Source organism: Lichenostomus cassidix, chromosome 4 (assembly GCF_008360975.1).
Source record: "Lichenostomus cassidix isolate B80296 chromosome 4, HeHo_3.0, whole genome shotgun sequence".
NCBI classification, from domain to species: Eukaryota; Metazoa; Chordata; class Aves; order Passeriformes; family Meliphagidae; genus Lichenostomus; species Lichenostomus cassidix.
The window spans coordinates 46,336,114-46,355,644 of record NC_139484.1 but is presented as its reverse complement, the minus strand read 5'-3'; the positions used below and the strand labels follow the sequence as shown (position 1 = coordinate 46,355,644).

At 37.4% G+C, this 19,531-nt stretch overlaps 1 protein-coding gene across 2 annotated transcripts in view; it reads right to left on the bottom strand.

The window, feature by feature from the left end:
- The window catches only part of GABRA4 (gamma-aminobutyric acid type A receptor subunit alpha4), a 59,696-nt gene that overhangs the window by 24,669 nt on the left and 15,496 nt on the right, over nt 1–19,531 (bottom strand). For both annotated transcript variants that reach the window (XM_085059037.1, XM_085059038.1), the window contains exons 7-8: nt 19,039–19,191; nt 15,491–15,750 (exon numbers count right to left, since the gene is read on the bottom strand). In XM_085059037.1, the coding sequence (XP_084915163.1) occupies nt 15,491–15,750; nt 19,039–19,191 (413 nt within the window). The remainder of the gene's footprint in view (nt 1–15,490; nt 15,751–19,038; nt 19,192–19,531) is intronic.

Sequence of the window (19,531 nt, the reverse complement as noted above, 5' to 3'; positions counted from 1 at the left end):
AATGCTGGTCCCTAATCCTGTTAATTGAAGTACAAATCTCTTGCTGGCAATACTGTTGGCCTGAATTTATCCTAAACTGTCACAGCTATATAAGTCTGTTCATGGCTGATGTATTTGCCAGCTTACAGTTGATATGTCAAAGAATCCCTCTTAAATTTCAGTTTTCCTTCCTGCACAGAAGCATGTAAATCCTTTTTACTCACTCTGCTGCATCTGCAAGCCAAAGAAGCAGAGGGCTGGAAGAAATACCAGAAGAAACTGGTATTTCCTGAAAGAAACACTAATTCTACTGTTTGATAAAGAAGCCTGAGTCACTCTTTGGGAGGTGCAGAAGTGAACACAGGGTGTGCAGTTTGGATACTTTCATACTACACTTATAAATGACCCAGGAATAGTAAAGCAGTTTTCAAGATTGCTGAACTGAAATGAAAACGTACAATCAGGACAGGGGTACATTTATTAGAGATTTGGTAACACCTGGTGGAGTGCTGCAAGTTATTGAAGGCTTTCAAAGCTAAGCAGATGGAAGTCATCAATGTTCACTGCCCAAAATAACAGCTCTGCACTATGGATAAGCTGGCACTAAAGTCAATGAGAAGAGGTGAGTTTTATCTTCTACATGCAGATCCTTGGACAACCTGGCTTTGCTCAAGCTGGGTGAGCACTGTAGCAGTGAGCAGTGAGCATGAGTCACTGTAAAGCTCTCAAGCAGTGCCTGGGGAGCAAAAATCCACAGGCTGGGACAGGGGCTGCAAAGTAGATGTACACTGGAACTAACAAGTGTCTCTGTTCCATCCTGTTCTCTACCTACATTAGACAAGTAGCTTAGAAGGACTGCTGCTGTAGAATAGAATTACCACATCTTCAGTCACTCCACATGCAATGGAATCCAAAGAACAGAACAAAAAATTAAGAGCAATTAATTTACAGAGGCACCATTTTGTGTCCTTGCTCACTTGTACTGTCACCTGTTTTCAACAACCATCTCGGTATATTTCCCTTCTGTGCACCATCAACTGCCGACACAGGTAAGACAGACTGGTAAAAGTGAGGCTCCTCCCATTCCAGCCATCTCTATTTCTTTTGTAGAAACTTATTTCCATCGATATATTTGCATAATACGTCATCTTCCCCCCCACTTCAACTATTGTCTAAATGACCAAATCAGACCCATCACTATTTGATTCACTACTTATTTTCTATTGCAGTCTCAATTCTAGAATAAAATTATCTATACTGTTTCAAATGGTCAAAATGTGTATCTGTTTAAAAGCCTATAGGCATTCACTTTCTTGTTACTGACACAGAAAACTTCCAATACTTCAGAATCTTAAGTTTAGAAAGAAACACAGTTTTCTCATAACATACACATAAATGTACATATAAAGCCCAAATAGAAAACATTGTAAGATCAAAAAATAACACAGCATAACAAGCACCAAAAATATAGGTACATTTTCTGTTAATTCTCTGGAAACCACCTTTCAAGCGCCTAAGGCATGGAAATCAGAAATGGCATTTCTAACATGGTCCACAGGCAATGTATCACAGAAAACCAGCTGTTCTTGCACAATATCATTAAAATAGTTTGGATTTGTGTTGTTGAGTTGAACCTTGTTCTTGAAATGCACTGAAACAAGCATGCTCCATAGAGCACCCAGGTCCGTGCCCAGTCAAAGCTGAGCAGAATGCACATCCAGGATGACCTCACCAGCACACTGACCATCTCGTACCCTCATTTATCCTTTTCTTGCATTTGTTTTACTCAAGATTAGATCATGACAGTAGCTCATTCCCCTCATTCAAAGCACTCAGGTATCTCTCCTTGTTGAGTTGTCCAGTTGAAAACTTTCTAGCAAAAATTCTTATCATTGGTTGTATACATGGGGTCCTCAAATATTTCTCTATTCAACAAAGATAACTCATTTCTCCCACATGAGTCTATTTCTCCGCTGTACTGAAGCTATGTCACAACTCTACATCATCTGAAGATTAGTGCCAAGGTCACTAACAAAAATATCAAATAAGCCTGATTCTGTGGCACGCCTTAATGCACCAAATTCTGTTGTAAAACATAGTAAAATACAACATTCAGTTTGTATTAGGAAAACATTCCACAGACATTTCAGCTATGTGAAAGGATAATGCAATAATGACAATCTGACCAACAAAATTACAAACGTGTGCAAAGCACTTGCTACCTCCCAAAACTATTTCACTCAATCTTTTTTAAAACAACAGCAAGAAACACAAAACTACCACCTTTAAGTTTGGAAGCACTGATTATGTTTGCATGGCAAGGTTTTGGTAGCAGAAGGGCCACAGGGGTGGGTTCTGTGAGAAGCTGCCAGAAAGTTCCCCTGTGTCTGACAGACATCCACCTGCAGCCCACGGAGATTCCTGTGCCAGAGCATGGAGCAGCCTGTTTTTGAAGGACTGCACTCCATGGAAGGGACCCCCACTGGAGCAGCTCATGAAGAACTGCAGACCCTGGGAAGACTCACATTGGAACAGTTCATGGAGGACTCCCTCCCCAGGAGGGACCTCACATTGGAGCAAGACAAGAGTGTAAGAATTCTCCCCCTTGAGGAGGAAGAAGTGGAAGAGATAACTTGTGATGAACTGACTGTAACTACCATTTCCCATCTCCCTGAACCACTTGTAAGGCAGGAGATATTAATTCAGGAGTAAAATTAAGTGCAGGAAGAAGGCTGCAGGGAAGATGTTTTAAGATTTAGTTTTCATTTTTTCATTACCCTACTCTGCTTTGACTGGTAATAAATTAACCAGATTTTCCCCGAGTCAAGTCTGTTTTGCCTGTGATGTAAATTGGTGAGTCAACCCATAAGCCTTTTGTTATAATTTCTCTACCCTGTGCAGTCTAACAGAGGAGTGATAGAGCAGCTTTGGTGGGCACCTGGTGTTCAGCCAAGGTCCACCTATCACACGCAAAAACCAAGAAATATAACATGAAAATCAAGTAGAAGCCAAATGAAAATGCAAGCCAAGAAAGGAAGGGATTATCCAAGTAAGGATTCTTTTATGAGGGCAAGTCAGGAAACCACTGAATTGTTCTGAACCAACAGAGGGCTGCCATGCTAGTCCAGACGGGGCTCCACAGGAAATCCTGAGTGCACATATTTTACATTCTCACTCTAGATTGAGAAAGGTTTTCATTTCTGGAGGCATTTCAATAAAACTTTTGAGAGATATTTAAAATTGTGTAGCTCAGGAATGCAAAACGGGAGTCTGGAAACTACCATAACATCCAGTCTATTACACCATGCAGCACAATAAAGATTGCCTTTCTATAAAAACAACAAATTCTGCTCAGATAAATGGCGCCTCACCCTCCCTTTGAAACAGCCTATCCATCTGACTTGGTCCAATCAATTCCACATAAACCAGAAACTCGGATCACAACCACCACCAAACCAGAAGTTTTAAGTACTTTCCTCTGATATGTCTTCCTTCAAGAGGAAACCTTCTTGCCATAGATTCTCTCAGGGTAATTCAGCCTCTGAACCTTTACTGGCAGAAGCACTATGAATGAGTTTCAAAATTTTGGGTGATTTTAGTGCAGAATTCCTGTCCATGCACAAACAAAGTTCTCAGGAGCTCTGGTAATAATTTAAGAATACATATATTGTCCTAATTGTAAGACATCTTCATTGGCCAAAGCTCTGTGGTTGGCTGGGATACATTAATGCCTATTTCATTTTTAACAGCCAAGATTAGCAGCCATGAAAACTAAATTCCAGCCTTTATGGCAGTTCAAACATTTATCATCAAAACTTTGATGATGTCAGAGGTAGGTGAGTGTAGTAAAGCCAAGAAATTAACAAAATATGGGAAAATATGGACTACACTCTTTTTCAGAAGAGGTTGATAATCACTCCTCCTTTCTATCCAAATGAATATTTCATTAGCACATACAACTAGAAAAAGAAAACAAAAAACGTGCTCAGATAAGAGGTTTAGAAAACTTCCATCATATGCATAAGCATACTTCACTGAGGAGGAAGGAGGCTGTAGGATAGGACAGGAGGTTCAAATTCAGTCAGACATTTTGTCACATAGCATGCAATATCCAAAAAGCTTTTGAAGTATTTACTGCATTAAAAGGCATAGAAATTTTGCTTTAATTTTAAGCACCAAATGCTATTTCTCATGTTTTTTATCTTTAAAAAAACTAAATTAGGGAAAGAACCATTGAGTACAAATTTTTCCTATGTATAATGTCCTGATACAAGATGGTCTTTTGCTAGTACTAGAACAGAAAGTCCATTTCATTTGGCAGGAAGATAGGACATCTAAACCAACCTCCTTACAAGCGTGTGTAAAGTGTGGTAATTAATGCTGTATCCTTCCCCTGACCAGTGGATTCACATGCAATTAACCATGAATAATACAATGAAAGATTCTGTTAGCATACTTCAGGATAAATCCATATAATACATTGCTAAATACTGTGGCTGATTTGTGGAGTAAGTTTGATGGTCAGCCTCTACGACAGAATGCATAGAACAAACAAAAAAAACCTACAACAAATTCATTACCAAAAATCAACTCATACATCATCTGCTTTTCCATTTAAGCTCAACTTTGAGGGACACTGCTGTTTACTACAGCACTAAAATGATGCACAAATATCAGTCGATCTAAACTCTTCAATATTTAACGTGGTTTGTACACCATAAACAGCTGCTCACATAATGTGGAAATTCTGAAACTATTTCTAAGTCCATGTAAGCCTCAGCTTGAGCCAAAAAAAATTAAAGTACTGGATTGTTTTGTATGTATTACCAGTTTTTGACAAGCAAGGCAATTTTGCACTTCAGTGAAGTCAAGATTGCAAATTTAGCATGAACTGAAGTGGTGTGCAGCAGCTGAGCTGAGGTTCAAGGGAAGGGGATCATCAGCACAGCAATATGCAGTACTGAACTGACAAACTTAGTCATCTTGTTACAGAACAAAGAGAGCTGGTAAAAAACACACTGCATCTTTCCTACGATAAGGCCAACCTAGAATCTGTAAAACAAACAAGAACGTTATTAAAAAGTCACCAGCCAAGACCTGGGAAGAATGCAGCCATGATAAAAGTGATTACCAGGGCATCAGGGAACTTAATCCTTAGGACTGTATTTAAAAACAAAAGCAGTGAGAATACTGCAAACTGTGAGAAATTCTTGTGTTGGTACAGCACTGTACAGTCAGCTGTTTCACACAACTCGAGAGCATCTTCCTATAGCCTGTTAGTGCTCTACATAGCAGCTTTAAATCAGTCTCGGCAATTTTAAATTTCTTCTTAGTTTTTATGATGGATACATCCTGTTGAGATGTGAATCTAAAATAAGCAGCTCTTACTGCTTGAGCTAACAGAGTATCAGTAGTACTGAGCACAGAAAATCCCCCTCATAGGCCCTCTGATCACTAGGAAGCACAACCACCATCAACTCCTTAAAAACAGGTGCACAATAAAACTAGAACCATGTTTCAGCAATATAATTGAGATGCATTCTTCTAATCTGCCTCAGCATTCTCTGGAAAACAGCTCAGCAGTCGTGGGGTTGGATATACAGACACTTCTAAAGACCTGCATGAGCCTCACCCTTTGACAGAGCTTCACAGAGGCACTGTGCAAGATGCCAGGGTTGCTTTGAACCATTTGTTTACTCAAAGGGAGAGGTCACTGCTGCAGGTCAACACATTTTCTAGTTCACCACAGATCTTTGCCACAGGATATCACTAACATGGTATCTCTCTCCTGGACAGAGGTAGTACAATATTTAAAGCAGTAGCTTCTATTTTCTCGGGGATAAATGCACAGCAGAATTTACAAGTCACAACACCACCATATGGTACCAGTTATAGTGGGAGAGAGCTAACACTTCGACATCCAGCAAGCAGTTGTCAAAGCTGGAGAGAAATGCCCTGGGTGGGATCACAGCCTAAATTACATGTCTGTGCAGAAGGAGCCACCCAAATGTATCCAGCTTTTTTAGCTCTGAGCTCTTTCCTGAGGCAAGAAAGCTAAGCCACACTGTAAAAAGACACTCACAAAAAGACTCTGTCTTCCTCTACTGTAACCCAGCAACCAGGATGGGAACATGGGTTTGGTGATGGGAGACCTCTTCTCAAATCTGCCCTGACTGTCACAGGGACATCAACACAGGCTTTGCACATCTCAAGCACTTTCACACTAGGCCACTGGATATTCTAGGACAAGTGGACCTCCTTCCTTGTTATAGATATTGCATTCTCCACATTTCAATCTTGCCCTGCCATTGCAGTGCATGCCCAAACAAGCCAGCTCCAGAAACAACTCCTCTCCTTCTCCTTGGCCCCATATAAATTATTTAACATAACAGGAGCAGCTTCAATAGGAACTTAACATGCCAAGGACTATCTAGCAGTCTGGCTACTAATATAACTTTCCAATATCGAAAAGGCAGGACTCAAGTCTGCTAAGATTCCCAAGTGGATTTGTGGGAGGCTGTACCTCACAGGCATGCTGGCCACCAAGTTGAAACAGGGTAAGTATCCACATAAGATGCATGGCAAACACTTAAGAAGCAACAAGTCAGTTCTGTACATGTCTACCCAGCAAAATTTAGTAAGGAAGCCTTTCAGGTGTCTAGTCACCATTTTGCATACTTCATCTCCCTAAGTAAAAAAATAAAACCCAAAGACAAAAGCAACCAGTTTAAAAAAAAATCCTGAAGAGCAGTTTTAAAATTGCAAAGAATTTTAATTGTTTATTATAATAACCAGGCATGTGCCAATGTGGTGTTAGCATAATGAAATTAAGACTGAACAGTTGATAAACATCTTTATGCTTTTCTGTTAATTTTCCAAGAATACAATTAGAGTCTTTCATGACAACACTACTAAAACTTCAATGAAACACAGGTAAATTAATATACAGGAAAGTCAGTAATGTGTTATATGAGAGCATGGGTTTCCCAAGTTGGAAGATCTCAATTAACTCAAACAAAAAATCATGCAAAAATTGGAAGGCTTAAAGCAACCAAAAGTCTGATATTACTTACTGTTTATCTGCAACATCAAGATTGTTTGCTTGGCAATTTAGTAATATTTTCCTATTAAAATCTACCATAGTGATTTTTATCCTTACCAATCCTTCCTCAGAAAACAGTCTGTTCTTCTGGGAGGACATTGGATATCTTGCCAAATTCACACTATTTGACATTTATCAGGGAAGCAGCATGGTGTCATCAGTGTAAATAATGCTACTTGTACCAAATCCCACTGAGACACCATATTGACATGCTGTGAGCAAATGCACAACTTGGAGGAGAAATCTGCCCTGTTTTACTACTATGTTGTAGAGCCAGTCAATCAGAATTTTACTGGAACAATACTAGAGATTTTGGTTTGCCTTAGAGAGCCCTGGAATATGACCAAGTAAAAGCTCCACCTGCTACAAAACACAATGAATCCCAGTCCATAGCTCTAGCATCGCAAAAAAAAAGTGCAAATTATTTGGAGAGGAAAAACCAAGGGGAGATAAGTCATAAGAGACAGTCCACTATCCACTCTGCTCATTTTGGAATCAGAATCATGTGCTGGGAGGGGAAAAGAGGTAAGCAGAGCACTCCATTCTATGTTCCACCACTAGACAGGCCTAAAACTGCACAAAGTAGAAGAAAAGTGAATTCAAGGTTATTAAAGAAACATAAATTACAAAAACCTTTTTTTAAGAAATGGATGCCAAACCGATGCCAAATAAACCCATCCACCTGTACACTGCCTAAAAGCCTTACACATGCAAACATATATATGTGTATGTATGTGTAAGTATTTAAATGGAAGTATGCATGTATATGGTTAAGCACTGGTGTGCACAATTCTTAAAGATTTTATTTATATTATGACAAAAATGAAAGAACTGAAAGCATAACTATGGTGGGGAAAAGAAATCTATTAGTCTAAGTCATGTCCTAATGAACTGTGGAGGTGATTTGTGTAACATCTATGAAAGGAAGAAGAATAGCTGATTAGGGACCAAAGACCTTCGTCATTTTCTGTATCTTTCAATTTTTGTTGACCTTAAAGCTGTAGATAAATTTGCTTTAGTAGTTTGCTGAAAATGCTTGGAACACTCATTTCCTTGTAGATTTTTCCAAGTCTCTGAGTGCTTATTTCTTCTGACTCCAATTTCCCCAGTGTAAAAATGAAGTCAGCCAGAAATTTCACACACAGCTGTGCAACTCAAATGTGATTTGGTGTCATTGGACGCACCAGTATTGAAACCTTTGTGGAAGGGACACAAAACTAAAATTTAAATAGAAATACATGAAAAGGTTTAAGTAGAAAATATAAAGAGCCTTTTGTTCAAAGACATCATTTCATACTAGCCATCACAGGGAAAACTATAAACTTCCCAAAAATTTGCATTGTAAGGGCTGCTGAACAATCTGAAAATCTTACCCCTGTCACCATAAACGATTGCCCTGACTTGGTGTTTCTGAAATGCTACCACATATTTTTTGACTACCTAACATTTCCCTCTACAAAAAAGATTTTAGAAAGGTAGGAAATTGCCATTATATCAATACAAGACCTATCTGAATGACTGCAACTGGTACTGGCAGGAAAGTAATGTTTTATTATTAAACAGAAACATGCCTTGTATATTCTAATGAAAAAACCATAAGGAATATGGGTTTCTGGAGCATGGTAGTCTTTTTTTTCCTTTTCTAGTAGATCATCACAATGACAGAAAAAGGCATTCACACATATTTTTGGAATTAAAACCAATGGGATGTAGTATATTTTAAAATAACTGAGTTATGCTTTGGTTTCCAAAATAGAAGTCTTATCCTAATACTATTTAAATAAAGTCTTCCACTACTTACAGTAAACACTGTCAGGTATTTTAGCATCAGATGAACAACAGCCAAGTATTTCCCTCATATTTCCTTGCCTACTTTTGTGATGGTTGATTCTAATACTTACAGAAAATTGAAGAATTATCGATTGTAACATTTCCTAGTAAGGTTTGGAGGAGATAGAACTCCAGAAGGATTTTTTATCAACCAGGTGTAGCAGCTAAACTCATACACTTTCCTGTGCATATAAAAAAAAAAAAAAACCACCCCCCAAAAAAAAAGAAAAAACATAAAAACTTTTCCACTACAATAAGGAAAAAACTCATTGCTCAGCTTTAAATTCAACATTTTTGATGGAAAACTCTGCCATTTTTTACCTTCATTATAACTGAATTCTGGAATTCAATGGAGTTTACATCACAGTTAATTGGTCAGAATCTAGGCACAAATCCCATACTACATTCCCCACTTCCATTAATTACTCTGCTCACTTTGCAGAAGAGAAATGTTTCTACTTACAGTTTAAATTCATTCCACAACTCAACCATGTTAAAGGTAGAGTAACACCAGGTAGTTAAAAAGCGACAAAAATTTTTTATATAGCACTTTAATTTGTGCTATTTAAAAAGACGTATTATGTGAAATATGAAAAAAAATTAAATTTCGTGCCTCACATTTATGCCCAAATCATATTATTTGAGCATATATTTAGCTTTATACATTACAAATAGTCCCAGCTGATCAGTAGGACTAAGTCTCGTGAACTAAGCAAAAAACAAAAACAAAACAAAAAAAAAACAAAACCAACCAAACAAAAAAACCCAAAACCAAAAAACACCCAAAAAAACCCAAAACCAAAAAACACCCAAAAAAACCCAAAACCAAAAAACACCCAAAAAAACCCAAACAGAAAACCCAAACCAACAGACCAAAAAAAAAGCCCAAAAATACCACAAAACTCCCATACAAAACAAACAAACAAAAAAAAACCCAAACAAAAACTACCCCCTCCCCAAAAAGGACAAAAAACAGAAACAAAAACAAAACAAAAAACAAAGTAGCAAAACAGCAAAAAGACAAAATCAAGGAAGCAAAAAAAGCTTCACACAACATTGCACCTGACCATCACAACTAACAAAATGCTTTACAAACCATTTTGGATCTTCTCTATCTTCAGATACCCAAACATTCAAATTTCCCACTAAATCTCTGCCTTTTCCCAGGTGATCAATCTCTCCTTCTTTCAAATAACATTTAGCACAAAAATGTGCCAGTTGTTTATGACCTGCATTCACCCTCCTCTTACTTAAACCTGATGCTAGCCTATCTTGACTGTAAATCATCAATGCTGACTAATGAAATTAGCGCAGCAGAAAATTGTTGACATGTCAAAGAAATTATTCCCATGGCACAGCAGCCTCCATTTGTATGGTCCTGTCCTTATATTTAGATGAACTCTATGCATTTCTTGAGCCCAATGTCCTTCATTAGGATCTGAGTTTTAAATGCCAGTGTCCTAAAAAAACCCAAACCATTACACCCTAGGCAGTGGAGAAGTAGTGAAGCAGAAAAAAATGGTTATTATATTTTAAAACTGAAATGGTGCTCCAACTGCAGGACCACTCAAGTCACACAGAGAAGGTAGGCTACGCATCACAGGAGTCCAATATCCAGACCTGTGGCCCAAGTGCTGCCGTCAAGACCGAGCTGCTCTCCAGATACTTCCATTCACATAAGGGGGAGCAGGGTTTAGCTTCACTATTTTCTGGGACAAAGGAAGCTGTCATTCTACTACTCCAAAGAAGGAGTAAAGTAAGTGGTACTACTCTAGGCCTGGCACATTTTTTGTACCTCTCCACTACAGAATATGTCTATATTCATATAGAACTTTTGGTCCAGAGGCTAAAATTTTCACTTTCACTTAAAGTCTAGACCTTAGACACAACAGTGCATCTGCTGACATCTCATCATTAATCAACCTCAGGGATTAAGGAAAAAAAAAATAAAAAAAAAAAAGGCACACACTAAAAAAATAAGTATCCTACCTATAGCATCAAGATTATATGCAGCTCATCAGAACAATTTATCTGGCCCAATCTTTGTTCTGTTAGTCAGAAGTTTGGGGAACAGAGATGGGCATCAGCAAGATTATTTGCTCCAGATGTCTGTTCACCAAGGGCTGCCAAAGATCTCCACTTTTCTCCCACCCCTGTCAAGTAACTAGAGCTGTGTCCATATATGACTAAAAGACAAGCATTTCATATCAGAGAAAACACATTTGAATCACATGAAAGCAGTTTGCATGTTGTCCACACGACAACATGTCTTGTAAACTTGCAAGGTCCATGCCAGTCACATACCACCCAAGTAAGGTGAGGAGTGTGCCTATGTGGCAGTGAAGAACTTGACTCTGAGTTCCTCCATCACATGCTACAGGGCTTACTAAAGACAAGATGATATTTAACTGTCTTCAGAAAAGAGGAAGAAAAATTGAAAGTTACAACCTACTTGTGACTGAGTTTGAAGAAATAATTCCATTCAAAAAGGTTTTTTTGAGTCTGACCTGATTTTTCCCAAGTTTCACACTCTTTTAACAAACAGCTGAGGTTGAAGCTCATGTTACCAGTGTTTAGGAGTCTATTTTTTGAAGACTACTTTTCAGTGGAATTCTTCATCTCCAAAACTGGGTAAGTCTTTAAAAATAAACTTCATAAGAATACAGTGGAAAGGAAATAGTACAGAAGAATAAAAATAGACTCAGGAGTCCAATAACAAACTATAAATCATTCATTTCCATCACACATTGACTTGCAGCAACATTTCTGATTATACTAAAGAAAGTAGTTCAGAACATTTAGGGATAAGTTCATTCCTTCTAACCAGAAAGCATTTTAGCTTGCTCCCAAAACAAGGAAATCACGGGAGACCATGCTGTAAGTTACCTCTCTTGGCTTAGATATATTTCAGTGCTATGCTGCTGTGCCTTACAGAAAGGATGAGTGTGGCTGTCCAAGTCCCTTGTGAACTGAAGAAAGACCTCAAAAAAAGCTTGAGTCCTACTCCTGGGATGTCTACTGCAGAACTACATGCCTCCTTATTGAAACACACTAAGTTTGTATCAGGAAGTTAAAGACAAGAAGAAAGAGTTGAGATGGGGTAGGGAGGGAGAAGAGTATAAAAAAAACATGTTGACAATTACCATAGCTAAAATCAAATCAAATTATAAAGGAATACACGCTGCATCTGCAGCCACTGCAGGCTTGCTCCTGCCACCCTCAGCCCAGTCAATTAGCTTGATGCCAGGATTTTTCTGTTGGAATTAACACAGTTGAGACTATTTAGCTAGCCTCTAAACTGCATTTAATGCTTACTTCAATCAATGTGTTCATCAGTCACACCCATCATGTGGCCTAAAACAAGTAAATATAATCACGTAAGAAAATAACTTAGAAAAGCAAATAGCCCAGATTTGCCACAGTAAAGATTTAGAATCCTTCAAGGACAATCCCACCAAGTTACTTGAGGGAAAAAAAAAAGGTCAAATGCATGAAACCATCCAGTTAATAACACAGAATCGACAGCTCATAAAACAAAACCTTTATTTAGAAGTATAATACCACTGTTTGTTTTCCTTAACAGCCTCATCTGCTCTGTAATTTTTCAGGGGACGTGTGCAGATGACACCTCAACTGCAAAAAAGCAGGCAGAGACACCTCTATGCCATTTCAAGGCAGGCTAAAGTACAGGGCTAACAGGCCCAAGAGAGGAACCTCCCTCTCAAGTTAGTAGAAGATCCAAAGCAGGTTGTAAATGGTGAGGCACACAACAGAAAGAACTGTGAGGTTTTGGTATTTGGTTATCTTCTTTCCCAATTAGCATACACTTCCTCCCTAGGCTAAGTGAAAAATTTTACTTTTGGGAGACTGGCAAATTTATTATTATAGGCAAAGTCTGCTTGAAAAAAGTGTCAAGTTTAAAAAACAATTTTTCCTTGAGCTCTGGCAATTGTATTGCCATAAACAGAATTTCTATCACAATACTGCCAGCATAGTAGAGCATTTTTTTAAACACTGACTGGGTTAAGAAGTCAAACATATCATTTATCTATGGATAAAAAATGTGTAGTCTTTACATTAAGAAACATTGCTTACAAATTACATGCTACAGTCAGGCTACTGTCTTGCATTCTTTATGCACCACAAACTCTCCACTGATCTCAGTACCAAGGAAGCTAAGATTTCATTATCTCTAGAAAACCAGCACTGACTAGACAGTGTATGTGTGGAACAAAAAGTCAGATTCATAATAAGGAATAAAGAAATGTTATCATCATTATAGTAACAGATACAATAATGTCATAATAATAACGAATAAAGAAAATTCTAGATAGTCCTTATAAGCAAAATATAGCAAGGAGAATTTTATATCTCAGGTTGGAAAGCAGAGTGTAACAGCAATGTTAGGTTCTAGAGAATTAGAGCAGTGATCCTGGCTTCTGTTCTGCACAGCAGGAGACCAGAAGTCATCCTCTAGTCATAGAAAGGACTGCACAATTGTTAAGCCTTTCTAACAGTAGCTGTGGGCTCACTTGTACACCTGTCCTGGAAGAGCAAAGTCGCAAGTGTTAGTATAGGCATAATTAGAAAGAAAGACATGAAAACAAATAACAATTCAAGGTACAATCAACACTATCACTCACTTATATACTCATAACATTAATGTGTAACCCCTTGACTGCTTTCAAAATCCCCAAATCTGTGAGAACGCTACCACATTTATCACAGCAGTATTAATTAAGAATAGAACTATTCACATCTCACTTTGTCTGTCTTTCAAGTTGGGTGAAATTGTGTGTGTTCTATTGCTGATGTAGTAGTAGAAGTAGTAATAATAATAATAATAATATAATAACAACAGAAGAAAAAAGAAAGAGAAATTTCTCCAAAATGTGTAAAAATGGCTAAGCATTATACACTATTCACTTAGAGCAATTCTGTCCATGAATAAAAATAATTTTCTAAAGCTTCTATGAAAATAACTGTTCTGCTAAGCTACCTGAGAAAACTACTGTTTTTTCCCATTGTTTTAAATAAAATCTTATAAATAAACCTAGGATGAAACTGTTCTCACATAATGTATTTCCCGTGCATGCAAATAGAACCTATCACCAAAAGCAGTATTTACTAACACTCCACAGGAGCAGCCAAGATATTCTACTAAACCTCATGCTGCACAATCAAGAAGCTTAGTGTAAGCTCACAGAACTAATGCCTCTGTGTACAAGGTGAACTACGTGCCACTATAAACAGATTTCTTTTGGTTTCTGCCTCTTCCAGCAGCCAATGGAGTGACAAATAACAAACTCTTCAGGAGCACATCTATCCTTTTAAGCAGAAATGGGAGCTAGCAGAACAACATAGCCAGGAGATTGAAAACAGTATCTACAGTAGGAGAGCAAAGAAGAGGAAGAAAAATGGAAGTGGGTGGACAGCAGCTGAGCAGCAATAGAAAATGGAAGGGGTGGGAAGGCAAAAATGAGAAGATTAATAGGGAAGGAGACAAACGAGATGTGAAAAGAGACAGAAGACAAAATTAACCAGAGTTAGTCTAAAACAGCGCTTCTTAAATCCTGGCTCAGCCAAAGGAAATTACAAAATCAGCCTGACAGGAAGAGTAAGTAAATTACAATGCTGCTGTCAGCGTCTCACTTGAGTGGTGCTGCCAAGAGTCAGCCATGGCTGGGAAGCGCTGGCCTACCGCGGGGCTGGGAGAAGTGCTGCAGTGACTTTGCTAGCTGTGAGTCTCGTGAGCAGATGCTGCAGAAAGTAAGCACATGGCAATGGGAGAAGGGAGGAAAGAGTAACCACCAGCGAGCTCAGCTGGAAATAAGAGCGAGCCTTTAGTAACTAGTCCACACACTAAAACAGCTCCCACACAAGTCACTCTTAATCCAAAGCATTAGGAAAGCAGAAAAGCATTTAGTTAAACAGAGCCCCAAAAACTTACTTGGACTTGGGGTGAATTCCTGAGCAAAGATACACAAATTACATAGAAATTATATCTATGGTAGACACAAAGTCTCCATCCACCACTCGTCATAAACTCCTGAAATTGCAACTGATAAAGAAAGAAAACCCTAGATAGGCAACACATGCAATGCAAAGAGAACTGTGATGTTTAGCGAAGTGTTCCAAGGTATAACTGCAATGCTTTAACATATTTTAATTCATTAAAGACATTAGCCACGTAAGATAACATGCTGCCCTTATAATCTGCAATATTTTGGCCTGTATAAGCAGTCCATACAAAATCAATGTCCAAAAGTAAACAAAGTTTCCACAAGATATCCATCCTAACTGACCTTCACCAAAACACAAATAAACACAGAATAGACTGCAGGTATGGATGGACTCAGTTGCCCCTGTTTCACTGAGTTTATTCAATAATGCAAATAAGAATTAAGTCATGTTTTACAGGTTTTTATAATTGCATATAGTGTAGCATTAGCCTTCTATTAAGCTGATGTACACTGCATCATTAGCTCAGAGGAAACCTGGGAGGAAGCTAAAGGCCAATTTTTACTGAGAAATACTACCAAAAATACAAAAAAATGTTTGCATATGCTGAAAACATACCGTGAATGTCTCTTCTGTGCTTCTTTTCCTTGGTACTGGAGCAACTGGAAACTCAAGAAGGGACTTTACTGTCTTCCTTTTGGCTTTTTCCATTTGAATGTTAGTAAAATAGTTGACAGCAGCAAACTCAATGAGAGCAGAGAACACAAAGGCAAAGCAAACCGCTATGAACCAGTCCATGGCAGTAGCGTAGGATACCTTTGGCAGTGAATGTCTTGCGCTGATGCTCAGCGTCGTCATTGTCAACACTGTGGTTATTCCTTCAAAAAAATAAAGCAAAAGCACTGCTGAACCAAAGGAAAACAAAGCAAGAAGCTTCACACAAAGAATTTTAAATCACTTTTGAATCTTTCTCTGTTGCTTGTGAATACTGCATTAGATCTAAGTCACATAAGATCACATCTCCATGAGCAGCTATGCCCACAAAACAGTTCACCACTTTTTAAAGGAGGCACAGAAAGCCATGACCTTCAGCAGACCATCTACACTTCACATGAAGAAAACACAGTAGCCTTCATTTAATTTTTTTTCAAGTCAAGTTCAGTAGAATTTTTTACATTTTCTAAACATTTGAATAAAATTTAAGTTGTTAAATTGGGGACTACTCCTCAAACTGCAACAAAAACATGGATTTTCCTTCAAAGGGTTCTGAATGTCACCTATTATTCTGCATCTATGCCTCTGATCACACTTGTAATCCAGAAGCCATTAAGCCATGACAAATTATTTTGGTGCTAAGGAAGAATATTATGTTAAAAACTCAGTTAATTAAGAAACCATCACTTTTTTCACAGCCTTCTGTTACTAGTCACCAATGAAATTTAATTAAAATTTTCCCTTCTGAAAGAACAACTTTTTAATTAAAAAGTGTGCAAGCATGAACACTGAACTCAAAATATACCCACTTCATGCTGTACAAAAACATGCTGTACAGAAACTTGTACATGGTGTACAAAAACAAAGGAATGGGGTATTTTTTTCTGTTTTCATCCAAAATATCCCATATCATACAAATGTAAAATCTCAGTATTTAGTGAACATTGCATAAATCCCAGCATGACAACCTCAAGGATGAGTGACTACAAATAGAGACGTCTTTATTCTTACGAAAAGAACAGTGCATCCATTCTAATTCAAGATGCAATTCTTATGCTCAGAAGAATTTAAACTCATTAAGAATATGCTTTTCAACAGATTCTTCACATCCCTATTTGCTAAATGGTGTTATTCCATCATGGTAATATGATAAAAAAAGCTTCACCTACACATGGCCATACAGAGAACTGGTCACAAAGAAATCAGTCCTTCCTACTAAAGAAGAAAAATGAAAAGGAGTAATAGCCAGGTCATGAGAGCTCAAAGGATATCTCACAGTTTTCAGGGGGATAAAAAACACAGATGCAAGCTCACAAAACCTTCTTCAGATGGAAGGTGTTGAAAACCATATCACTGAAAATGTTTAAGTCCAAAAAAAAAAAAAGTTATAGAAAGTTGTTTGGGGTTTTTTTCCCCCCTGGAGGAGACCCATTCCTGTTTAGCCCCATCCTTTCTAAGGACCTGAGTGGGCCTTTGTCCACTTCAAGCAAAAAGTTTGTCAGAATTTTTTCTAAAGACATTTTTTTAATAGATGTAATAATAGGGTAAAGTGAAATAAATGACCAAACATTAACCAAAAATGAGGAGGACATGGGAGGCTGTGACAATATTATAGTTTACTGACACTCTTTATCATATTTTTCTCTAGTAAGTCATTCCTCTGGAAGACTTGGAGCTGTCAGTGCAACTACCCCTAGATACGTGTAATAGGGATTTACAGCGTAGGGAATTAAGTGCTGGTAATATCATTATATTTGCACATATACTGTATTTATCCAAAACTAGATGCTTGCAAGCTTCTGATTGGGAATGCACACATACATTAAGTTTTAACATTTTTATATTTAAATACTATTAATATATTTTTATATCATTAAAACTTGTTCTAAAAATAATGTTGTTTTTCCAATCTCCCACAATCACCAGATTTCAGGTGTCTGAAGCTCTGAATGCAGAAATCATGAACCAATGTGCCTTAATCCTTCATGTTACCTCTGCCAAGTTCTCCCTAATCATGCAGTGTCCAATTGAATGATCTTTTGGTCAGCCTCTTCTGACAGTTCCTCTAGAAAGGTGGTACCAGAGTAGTATTATAGCTTCATTCCTATCTCCTTTTTCTTTTAAGTAAAACCTTTGAAAAACAGGGTGCCTGTCATAATTTCTCTCAAAACTAGGAAGACACTTGCTGCCATATTTTCAGTAACTTGCTATCACATGCATTTTAGTGACTTATCTGTAAGTTAGTGGATGTCCAAACTATTTTTTTTAGCTTAACATATTGATATAATTACACATATTACTTATGTTGCTCCATAATCTGCATGGAAAAATTAATTTTGTCTGTAAATACAAATTCTATATTTCCAGTTCATGGCAATACTCCATTCAAAAGAGTACCATTATTTAAAACCACTGCAAAGACATATGAAGTGATATACTAGTTTGTCAAATGTAATGATTGAGTTGAAAGTTAGTGGGGCTCTTATTAGGTTATAGATTGTTTCTACCTATAACTAACCATCAACCTTGTCTCACTTGTGATATAAAACAGTGTTCCGACTCCACTTACATGTTTGAATGGGACATCATTAGAAACATTAATTCCTATCTCTCTTGCCAGCATTTATCAATCTATAGAAAGGCTTTTAGTAGAACTTTCTCCTCCTGCTTTAGACTACAGTACATTATGAAGTCAAGACATTGCTCTTTTAAGGCTGCTTTTAAAATGTTTTTATACTATTTCTTTGTTAGGAAACATATTTCCATTTAGATTCTTACACTTTGTCTTCCACAGAAGATTTCTGGCGTTTTATTTTCATTGTAGCATCTCATTCAAGCTGTATTTTGATGAGAGCAATTTTAATATCTAGTGATCATTTTGCTTTTGTAATTCATTTTCATAATGGCAACAGCAGAAAGGAAAGAAGAGCACTAAATATGCAATTACAGTAACAGAATCTAAGCCTTACTCATAGCAAGCTTCCACTGATGACACAGATATCTAATAACAAGGTAGCTGAGCATTGCACACACTCCAAATCAATTTATTTTACAGGTACTCTATGAAGTGTCAGTTCAAACACTTACACCGCTGTCCACTGGAGTCTAAACCTGATCTGGATGTAGACTAGGGACTTGACTGCATTACTCAGAGACAGGTCTTTCCAGTTTGCTCCCTCAAGCAAGTAGAACTCCTAGAACTGAGCAGCCATTTGCTACAGGTGACCATGCCACCCTTCAGGTTATATATTCCAAGTTTCTCTTCAGATTCCAAGGAGGCCCATAACAACATTCTTCATACATAAATAGCAAAATTTCCTCTGAATTTAAATTATTCCCTTGTTTCTGCAATAGCATGAAGTACTCCCCAAGGCACTGAAAAGGCCTGTTCTAGTGAGAGTTATTAAAAGAGCAAGTACAATAAAAAGTAAAAAAAAAAAAGAAATAATTACCAAATACAGTTCTAGCAGGAACGGATTCCTTATTTATCCAAAATGAAACTTGAGAGAGGATCACGGTCATGATGCATGGGATATAGGTCTGAATCATAAAATAACCCATTTTCCGTCGGAGGTGGAAATAAACTGTCATAACAATATATTCACCTAAAAAAATAAAACAAAATATTTTTCTGACTTTGTATAAAAATTTGTGTTGCAGAATAACTGTTTCAGACTCTCAGCTAGGATTGTTTAAGATTATGCTATTCATATCACTTAACATGTAGAGATAGGTATCTTCTTTAGAACAAGAATGAATGAAAGTTTTTTTTTAAAAAAGCCTAGAAACAGTAAATCCTTACAGTGTCATCCAGAAGCTAATATCAAAAATACTAAAATACAACTAATACGGGATTATATTTTACAGTATAACCATAATTTTAAAAATTCTTTTGACAGCTGTTGAAGAAGAGAATCCCAAGACACAAGTTATCTACCTACCATA